The 11,284-nt window shown below is 38.9% G+C and overlaps 1 protein-coding gene across 1 annotated transcript; it reads left to right on the plus strand.

The window, feature by feature from the left end:
• Window positions 1-81: 81 nt before the first annotated feature.
• Window positions 82-11,023, plus strand: LOC134741681 (histone PARylation factor 1). The gene is made up of 5 exons (XM_063674555.1): window positions 82-816; window positions 1,240-1,388; window positions 7,172-7,398; window positions 7,863-8,116; window positions 10,872-11,023. Exons 1-5 carry the CDS (start codon window positions 181-183, stop codon window positions 10,932-10,934), a joined length of 1,329 nt encoding a protein of 442 aa, XP_063530625.1. The 5' UTR covers window positions 82-180; the 3' UTR covers window positions 10,935-11,023.
• Window positions 11,024-11,284: the final 261 nt, after the last annotated feature.

Raw genomic sequence — 11,284 nt, forward strand, 5'->3', positions numbered from 1 at the left:
AAAAATTATTTCCTACAATCTGTCATTCTGTCACTGTCAACAGCAGGAACAGCTGACGGCGGCGGGGCCGGCACTTTGCCTTCGGTCGGATCCGAATAAACAAAACGAACGAAACATTGGGGACCAACTGATAGATATTTGACTATTTGACGCTTTTAAACAAAATTTACAAGTGGAAACATGTCTGACGAGTGGCAAGCCTATGTTCAAGACCCTAGATCAATTTGTAAGTATGGGGGAACATGTTATCAGAAAAATCCAGACCATCACAACAAGTATAAGCATCCGCCTGCTAATCCGAATCACAAAGTGGACACTCATATAGGTGGCAACAAGCGATTATCGCCTTATACCAGAGAAACTATGAAAGCTGAGTCTGGCGAAGACCCTCTACAAAATGCTGAGAAACACAGCAAACGCCGTAAAGTATCTGAGGACGAGACAAGTAGTACACCAAATAAGAACGATCCTGGTAAGTCAGAGGTACCAAGTCCTTGTGAAATTGAAACTAAACAATGCCATCTTAAAGAGAGCTTTACAGATATTATCAACCAAATTCCAAAAGACCTGACCTATCATGAAAGTTCAAACGAACGAAGTAAATACAAGGAGCTTTTCTCGGTTGAGATGCCAGACGACTTCTTCAAATTCTTCGAGTGCTTGAAAGAAGAGAATGATATGGAGAAGTTATTATCGAGTGTTAATTTACAATTGATTGGGCCATATGAGTTGTTGTTAGGTAAATTGCCAGTCTTGGAGAATAAACACCTATACTTGATACATTGGAGATTCTTTTATGATCCACCAGAATTTCAGGTTATTATGACAATCTTTTTTACTGTTTTATGATGTTTTTGATTTAGTTTGTGTCAGCATGTATATGCTTATTTTAATATAATAGATATAAGCATAATGACGTTTACACACTTGGTACAGTCAGCAGCAGAAGTTGCTAAGCGGGCGAGGTGTTCAAAATTACCTTGACACATTTATTCTCTTCAGAATAAAGTCATGTCAAGATAATTTTGAACATCTCACCTGCTTAGCAACTTCTGCTTCTGACTGTACACATGTAGGTTGAGTATGTTCCTTTTAGCTACTCACATGTGTGAGATATATTAACTTGGGATTTCATGCCATTTCAAAATAAAGGAAACAATATTGATACTGCAAGATTTTAAATTTCATGTTGAATAATAACAGCAAATGTTTCCTGTAATCTGGCTTTATGTGTTACAGGCTGTCTTAAAGTCTAAGGACAAAAGTGAGTTTCACATAGGTTACTTCCGGGACGACCCGTCAGCTGAACCAGTGTTTCTCGCCCACAATGACTCTTCTAAGGGTTGTCATATTACACCCTATGCCAGCAATATCTTTGGGGCAGTCTAGTAAGTAGCACTTTATAATAATCATTGTTTCCAACTTCTTATAGAAGCTTACGTGGCTAACATCCTCACCACTAGACCACCTACCCACTACTAAACTGAAGACGGGAGTTTGATTCCCGCCTCGGCCACCAGTGGACTTGGTGACTTTTTCTTTAGTGTATGTTATCTATTTCAGTTTATAATTTATATATAGTAGTGTGACTGAAAATATTTATCAGTACGGTTTTTACTCACTATTATTTTTAGTCGCTTTTGGCGACATGTTTCGGAATCTTTGAGAATCCATCCTCAGGCACGAGTAAAAATAATAAGCGACTAAAAATAATAGTGAGTAAAAACCGTACTGATAAATATTTTGAAATATGTCTCACGATAGTTTAAGTGCGAGTAGTGTGACTGCTTTAAAAAAAAAACAAATCGAAAAATATTTCATAAAATAATTTGATTTGTTCCCTGGTTAGCAATTAAATTAATCAAGTTAAATATTTTTAAACATAAACAAAAATATTAAATTATAAACGTCAGTATTTTAAAAATAAAACTCCCTTATACCTTGACTTTTTTATTTTTTTACCTTGACTTTAAACAAAGTATTTTACTTATAGCCTACTTGGTTCGTATGAATTCGTGACATAATTAAAATCATAGAGTAACTTATACTAGAGCGGTACTGTCATAGTAAATTTTGTAACCCCAGTAAATTCACTGCCATCTGTCGAATCAAATTTTCTTGATTTTCGAGGCACGTTTTTTCCTTAGACTGTATCTATCTATTACGGAGTTATATCTATCTTTGTTAAAATGAAAGCCATTTCTTTATTTTTCTCCTCACTAGCTCGGAAAGTTGTCGTTTATCCTTCAATACAAGCGGGGAAAAACGCGTTTTATCCACTAGTGGGGAAAGTAATTTGACCTTGGATGGAGCGTGTTTAAGTAGCTTGACAGATAACAAAACGTAAAACGCTCATGATAATGGTTCGTTCGATATTAATTATCATTAAATAAATGGTTTGAGAATCTAATAAAAAATACCAAATTTAGCTTTATTTAATGATTTTAAGTCATAAACCTTAAAATTCCATAAGAAACGTTTGTTTTTTTATAATGATGTTAAATATAATTCTGAACGCACAAGTTGAGTCGATGCAATTTCAAAACGCATCGTTGACATTTCATACATCAAAAATGTCAACATTGTCAACAATTTTTTTACTTAAAACCTTTTCTCATCGACTCGCGTAAAAGTACACAACTTCCAGAGTTTTCTGTTATAATATCGTAAAGAAATGAGTGATTCCAGTGATGAAGATGATCTAACGCCTGTGGATGTTGCACTTTCCTCGCTATAGTGAGGTGAAAAGTTTTGTGTTACACACGGGCGCAAATGTATTTTACTTCTCGTGTGTAGAAACACTCGCTACGCTCAGGATTCTATTTTAGAACCACTCGCTTCGCTCGTGGTTCACCTATAGTATCCTTTCGCTTGCTCGTGTTTCAATTCTACACTCGCGGGTAAAATACAACTTTGCACCCTTGTATAACAAATGACTATATTTAGTCACATGCACAAACTTACAGCTAAGATGCCAAAACGCTTATGCGGTAGAGATACGAACCAGGGACCCGACCACCCCTTCCCAGAAAAAACCCGTTGATCGGCTTAGCCGTTCATTGAATAGCCCAAACAACTTGCTTACCTTTCGATATGATACCCCGTTTAGCTTGCTTAGCCGTATAAAGAGGTTACCGTCACTGCGTGGTCACCGCCGTCACCGGGATACCGCTACTTTCGTAAGGGTAACCCTATCCAATGTCCAATCCAATCAAGTTAAGCGCTTAAAACAAGCGGTTTTAATACGGCTAAGCAGTTACCTAACGACTATCAGATGCATTTATGAAGCGCTTAAAAAAAGCCGTTCCGAAAGGGTTTTTGAAGGGGTTTTTATAAGACTGCTGAATTTACCCCTTCATTTGATTTTAATACAAGTTTGATTTAAAACTAATGTAATGATTTTGGCCGTTAATTATTATTATTTACGACCAGTAATGATAAATGTATTGTATTTGATTAATATAGAAATACACTGTATACGATTTGATTACTGCAGTCTGACTTCTATATTTTTTTCAATATGAAAAAGGAATCTAATCAATTTGAGCACTATTATATGACAGTGTTATCATGTAAAATAATATTGATAACTAACACATGTAAAAAAAGAGTTTTAGTTTGCTACCCAGAAGTCATCCTGTACCTAGTCGGCTCATAAGTTCTGTCACTGGCCTTTAAAATTTAAATTTGGAACTCCTAAAACAAAAACCGTTCTGCATTTGAATTTCGAATCTTTATTAAATATTTGAGTAGTATAATTTTGCAATTTTCTGTTTTCTTCAACATGGAGTGGACGCTTAAAGATAGCCGTACCGCAATAATTGCACTATATCGTTGTGGTCACTCGCCGACTAAAATTTTTAAGCTACTTGAAAATTTAAAATTCTCTCTAAGATTTGTGTATCGTACCATAGAAAGATACAGTGAGGTCTCTAGTTTAAATGACAAGAAAAGAAGCGGTCGTCCGCGTACAGCTAGGACTCCAGCGGTTGTACAAGCAATTAGGGCACGCATTGCCAGAAATCCCGCTAGGAAACAAAAAGTTATGGCCCTCCAGATGGGTTTGAGCAAAAACACGCTGAAAAGTGTGCTTAATCAAGACCTGAGACTTCGTGCTTATAAACGAAAAACTGGCCATCTTCTCAATGGTCGGCTTAAAGCTTTAAGGCTTAAAAGATCTAAAGCTTTATTGAAGAAGTACGCTAAAAATAAGCACCGTTGTATACTGTTTTCGGACGAGAAAATTTTTGACATAGAAGAAAACTGTAATAAACAAAATGATAGAGTGTACGCTCGCAATAGTAAAGAAGCGTCTAATAGCATTCCCCGTATTCAAAGAGGTCATCACCCTTCATCTGTGATGGTTTGGCTGGGAGTTTCTTATGCGGGCGTCACTAGTATGCATTTTTGTGAGAAAGGAGTAAAAACTAGTGCCAAAGTGTACCAAGACACGGTGTTGACTAATATTGTGAAACCACTATCCCATACGATGTTTCTAAACCAGCATTGGGTTTTCCAGCAGGACTCTGCTCCAGCCCATAAGGCAAAGTCTACACAAGCCTGGCTCGCCTCCAATAAAATCGACTTTATACGGCATGAAGATTGGCCCTCCTCTAGCCCAGATCTTAATCCTTTAGACTATAAAATATGGCAGTATTTAGAGGAAAAGGTGTGCTCAAAACCTCGTGCAAATCTAGACTCGCTGAAAAAATCTCTTGCTACGGCAGTGGCCAATATCGACATGAAAGTGGTGCGTGAATCCATTGACGACTGGCCACGAAGACTTCAAGCCTGTGTAGATAATTATGGCGGTCATTTTGAATAAATGTTATACATTTAGATTCTCTAGTTTATAAGCTTTCAAACGCTGTACAAATTATACGGAATAAACTTAAACTTTTGATTTTATTTGATACTATGTATATGACAGAACTTATGAGCCGACTAGGTATATGCTGCAAACTCAACAGTGATGTTACAAAATACCGCTTAAAAGTTACGATGTCGTACGCGGAAATTTTTGTAACTACCTTAACGTATATGACGGTTATAAATGCCTTTAATTAATTGAATAATATTTTATGCCAATAACGAACCAATATCGTCCAATATCGTGTAAGACAAGTAGTTTACTCAAACTATCTATTTTAAGCGCTTAAAAAGTTTTCGCATAAGTAACACCTTGAAAGCGAGTCAGCAACTAAACTAAATTCAAAATCTGCCCTTTAGAGGCCGGCGACGAACCTCATTATACATACTTATAATACTTAACTAAACATCTTATCGTATAAAATACATAATTTCGAAATATTGCTCATATTTACTTAAGGATAAGGAGAAAAGTCGCTTAATCGTTGAAAAACCCCTTCAATAGCGCTATAATTTTAAGCGCTTAAAAATATACCGGTTAGCTTTTAGTAAACTGAGTACCCGTATTACTATTTGAATGATAGTGTAAATTCAGCAGCCTTACAAAAACCCCTTCAAATACCCTTTCGCAAAGGCTTTTTATAGCGCTTCGAAAACGTATCGGGTAGTGGTAAAGTAATAGTGCTTAGCCTTATTTAAAGCGCTGAAAAACCCAAATGAACGGGTTTTAAGGAGCAACGGCTTTGGTTAGCAAAGCCTTACGAAAAACCCCGCTAAAAACCCTCGAAGGGGATACCGGGCGGGTCCCTGATACGAACTTTGCTAGGACTTTCACACAAGAAATTGAAAACATAAAACACAAATGTGACAGGAAATTCCTGGATCGAAACTCGTATGTTAAAAAAGCAGATGTATCATTTCGTTATAAAAAAGTCACCAACCGATTTTCCGCAACTCGAAGACTGACGCCTATTTTGCGTGACATGGGGGTGGGCTAGTCCTGCCAGCCCAGCTCCTCGAGGACACCTATCAAACCTTTGATGTTGAGTAGGACCTTGGGGAGGTCTCTCGGGGATCCGAGATGTTTTGCCCTGTATGGGGCCACTCCGCTGCACTCAAGCACCACGTGAGAGGCTGTTTCTTCTGTCTCCATGCATCCTCTGCATAGGGGACTGTCTGTGACACCTGTTATAAAAAGATGTTTGTTAAATAGTCCATGACCTGTTATGACACTGGTTACCATGCTCAGTCGGGTCTTTCCTAATTGAAGGAGCACCCTTGTAGCTTTCCGTTGATGCCAGGCATGGCTTGTTTGGCCTGTCTGCATCCAGTCTGGTTTAGCCAATGTTCTGTGTGTAGTTTCCCTGTACGTGCCAGCAGCATTGAGCATACCTTGCTAAACGGTATCGGGAGATCAATTTTCGAAGATTTTTGACCTCCCTCCCTCCGTGTAACGCGCCGTAACGTTTTAGTGTAACCCCCATCCCCTAACTAAAAGTTACATAACACCCAAGTGAACATTTTTACCTAAAAGTCACAATTATGTTCAGCAAAGTATAATCAAAAAATTGAAGAAATGAGCCAGCGTGTATGAGGAATGTTTTACGAAAGAGGTACCTATGTCAGGATCGTAGCAAGTGGAAATCCGTGGTCTCTGCCTACCCCTCCAGGAAATTGGCGCGATTATGTGTATTTTATTTAATAAAAAAAAAAACATTGTTCCGTAACACCTTTTGCGTTACGTAATATTTGAACGCCCCCAAAGGAGTTAGTCTATCTAATTTCTCCTCTCCCTCCATCTCATCATCTTCCTCGCGTTATCCCGGCATTTTAACCACGGCTCCTGGGAGCCTGGGGTCCGCTTGACAACTAATCCGAATTGGCGTAGGAATTAGTTTTTACGAAAGCGACTGCCATCTGACCTTCCAACCCAGAGGGCAAACTAGGCCTTATGGCGATTAGTCCGGTTTCCTCACGATGTTTTCCTTCACCGAAAAGCGAATGGTAAATAGTAAATATCAAATGATATTTCGTACATAAGTTCCGAAAAACTCATTGGTATGAGCCTGGGTTTGAACCCGCGACCTCCGGATTGAAAATCGCACGCCCTTACCGCTAGGACACCAGCGCTTGGTCCTCTCCCTCCCTATAGGGGAAATATAATCTAAAAAAAATGAGCAGTTAAGAAGTTTAACTGAAAAGGTAGCCGAAAGTACAGAGAGACAGTTTATTTGGCATATATCATACTAATATTTTAATATAGAATCTACATATACTTACAATAGATTAATTGCGTTTGCAGTCTATATCTTGAACATCAAAAGAAGTCTCCCTTCACTGCCATGATGTATAAGAAGACAATGGAGAAGGTTAAATCCTGGGCAGAGAAGCATAACTATTCAATAGAAGAGTACAATGCCAAAAGAAGGACCAACCTGAGCATAGCCAAGACACTGCATGGTGCAGGCATCATGGTGCCGTATGACAAGAAGACACAGTTAGGCTACAGGCGTTTGGCTGAAACAGATGGTAAGAAATCACCTCCAATGTCTGGAGCATTATGCGCTGTTTGAGCTTTCTGTCCCGTTCCAACAGCTGCGTAAATACGCGCGCGCCTTAATTTAGGGTAAAGAGAAATTGGGCCGGATTTGTCAGGCTGACTCAGATATATTAAATACATAGAAAACACCCATGACTCAGGAACAAATATCTGCAGTGCTCATCACACAAATAAATGCCCTTACCGGGATTCGAACCCAGGACTATCGTCTTCACAGGCAGGGTCACTACCCACTAGGCCAGACCGGTCGTCTAACTAAACTATGAACTAAATGATGAACTGTCTATTTACATACATACTATACATAGCAGGACAAGATCCCTCCTTTTTTTCCTAGTTTCATATTTATTTCCGATTGTTTTAATGAATAAGTTAAATATCATGCAGCAAATAGGTAGTGAATATAAAATATATTTACTTTAATTTATTACAGCAAATCTCAAGAAACTTTTTTCAAAACTGGCAGAAGCTAAATCCCAAAACGACAAGGATAAGATACTGTCAGATTTGCAGCCAGCTATAACATACGCCAACATAGCTGTGGACGAGGGCGACTTCGGTACGGGTCTTGAAGTCGGGATTGACATGTTCTGTTCGGGACTGAAGGAGCTGGAGGCAAGTGTGCTGAACAGCCTCTGCTCGGTGTACTCTTTGCTGAACCGGGCAGAGTTTGGGACGATAATCGAGGTAGGTTATACGTTTATCATCATTATCGTGGTGGCCTTTTGGTGATCCAATCTTGGATGTAGGCCTCTTCCCTCTTCTTCTACTCCTGTCGATCTTGTGCTAGATTCATTCAGTCCCGACCTCCGACAAAAGAGACCAAACCAAACCACCAAAGACCAAATGCCCGTCATAATAGCTCAGACAAAGTGGATATGGGCGGGGCACATTGCGAGAATGGACAAGAGTCGCTGGACAAGACAAGCCCTTGAATGGAGGCCCAGAGCGGACACCCGAGGGAGCGGTAGACCACCTCAGCGCTGGGTGGACGACATCCGACGACACGGAGGTTACGACTTCGTTACGGCCTAACAAATGGGGTTGGCAACTGTGCGCCAGCAATGGTTTTCCCTGTTTTTAGTTTTGTTCTATGGGATTTGGCTAAAAGGACAACTATCCAGGTCATAAAATAAAAAAGATGATTTAGACACTATGACAGGGAAAACTATACTGGCGCCATCTGTAAAATGCTTCGAGTGGGCAACCCCATTAATAATAATTTTAATAATAATAATTTAATGCCAAGGCTACAATTCCAAATAAAAATACTTCGTCTAGATAGTAGATGGCAAAAAAAAACCGGCCAAGTGCGAGTCGGACTCGCGCACGAAGGGTTCCGTGCCATTACGCAAAAACGGCAAAAAAATCACGTTTGTTGTACGGAACCCCACTTAAATATTTATTTTATTCTGTTTTTAGTATTTGTTTTTATAGCGGCAACAGAAATACATCTGTGAAAATTTCAACTGTCTAGATATCACGGTTCATGAGAATACAGCCTGGTGGCAGACAGACGGACAGAGGAGTCTTAGTAATAGGGTCCTGTTTTTACCCTTTGGGTACGGAACCCTAAAAAGTCAGGCTTTACGATGTCTACACTAGCAGCTGTGGTAGTACGAGATTGAAATGAAAAGTTGCTTTCTTGGATGCAATAACTACCTACGTAGGCGAAAACACGCGAACGCGAAACGAAGCGACGCGGCGCGGGCGAATCAATCCTTTGCCTATAGCCTTTTACCTATAGAACAGGGACCCCCCCTTCGAGGGTTTTTCGCAAGGCTTTGCTAACCAAAGCCGTTGCTCCTTAAAACCCGTTCATTTGGGTTTTTAAGCGCTTTAAAAAAGGCTAAGCACTATTATACTTTACCACTACCCGATACGTTTTCGAAGCGCTATAAAAAGCCTTTGCGAAAGGGTATTTGAAGGGGTTTTTGTAAGGCTGCTGAATTTACACTATCATTCAAATAAAAATACGGGTACTCAGTTTACTGAAGGCTAACCGGTATATTTTTAAGCGCTTAAAATTATAGCGCTATTGAAGGGGTTTTTCAACGATTAAGCGACTTTTCTCCTTATCCTTAAGTAAATATGAGCAATATTTCGAAATTATGTAATTTATACGATAAGATGTTTAGTTAAGTATTATGAGTAGGTATAATGAGGTTCGTCGCCGGCCTCTAAAGGGCAGATTTTGAATTTAGTTTAGTTGCTGACTCGCTTTCAAGGTGTTACTTTTGCGAAAAGTTTTTAAGCGCTTAAAATAGATAGTTTGAGTAAACTTCTTGTCTTACACGATATTGGACGATATTGGTTCGTTATTGGCATAAAATATTATTCAATTAATTAAAGGCATTTATAACCGTCATATACGTTAAGGTAGTTACAAAAATTTCCTCGTACGACATCGTAACTTTTAAGCGGTATTTTGTAACATCACTGTTGAGTTTGCAGCAGGATGACTTCTGGGTAGCAAACTAAAACTCTTTTTTTACATGTGTTAGTTATCAATATTATTTTACATGATAACACTGTCATTTTTCATATTTAAAAAAATATAGAAGCCAGACTGCAGTAATCAAATCGTATACAGTGTATTTCTATATTAATCAAATACAATACATTTATCATTACTGGTCGTAAATAATAATAATTAACGGCCAAAGTCATTACATTAGTTTTAAATCAAACTTGTATTAAAATCAAATGAAGGGGTAAATTCAGCAGTCTTATAAAAACCCCTTCAAAAACCCTTTCGGAACGGCTTTTTTTAAGCGCTTCATAAATGCATCTGATAGTCGTTAGGTAACTGCTTAGCCGTATTAAAACCGCTTGTTTTAAGCGCTTAACTTGATTGGATTAGATATTGGATAGGGTTACCCTTACGAAAGTAGCGGTATCCCGGTGACGGCGGTGACCACGCGGTGACGGTAACCTCTTCATACGGCTAAGCAAGCTAAACGGGGTATCATTTCGAAAGGTAAGCAAGTTGTTTGGGCTATTCAATGAACGGCTAAGCCGATCAACGGCTTTTTTTTGGGAAGGGGTAGTGGGGTGGGGGCTGGGGTTGCGAACGCCGTGGGCATGCCGCGCTGCTTCGCGTCGCGTTCGCGAGTTGTTCGCTTAAGTAAGACGCTGCGTTAGGATTTCAACTATTTGGTATAATACGATATTTTATTTGCCTCTTTTTTCGTCGCCATTGACTTGATATAAAGCCATTTTGTGCCCCACACGCCACGACATCGAATCAAGTCGTGGTTTTGGTCAAGTTTGTTTACGTGCAATTTTTGACATGGCGTTGATGACACTTTATTATAACTTCATTGACGTGGCGGCGAAAAGGTTAAGTTACACATTCTGTAGGTATATAAAGTGCCTTTACCCAAACCAACCCAAACGTAAGTGATGGAAGCATTACTCAGCTTAATAATCTTGGTTACAGGCTCACCTAAAATGTCGTCGCAAAGGATCAGATATGTCTATTCTCAGTATTGGTAAAACATAGCAACACATTTATGAAACTTGGATACTCATTGCAGGTAATGTTATTTAATATAAATTAAGTGATTTTTTAGTGAAACTATTTTTTAAGGAGTAAATAAAGTGTTAATAATATGAAACATTTTATTTCAACCAAACATCCTTTAGTTTAGGTATACAACAAAAAAAACCAACTGTCAAAAAATAAGATACATGTTGCACTGGGTCTGGGGTGAATTAACTTGAACAGTCACTCATTGCCACGGTCATGGTGCCTTGGGCGACTTTTAAACTCCTGGTTTCATGGTATTTAACCAAATATATTTTTTTGGCAGTTATGTTATGGGTCATTGCGCTAGTTTTCGTCCACTTGAC

Source organism: Cydia strobilella, chromosome 5 (assembly GCF_947568885.1).
Source record: "Cydia strobilella chromosome 5, ilCydStro3.1, whole genome shotgun sequence".
Lineage (NCBI taxonomy): Eukaryota > Metazoa > Arthropoda > Insecta > Lepidoptera > Tortricidae > Cydia > Cydia strobilella.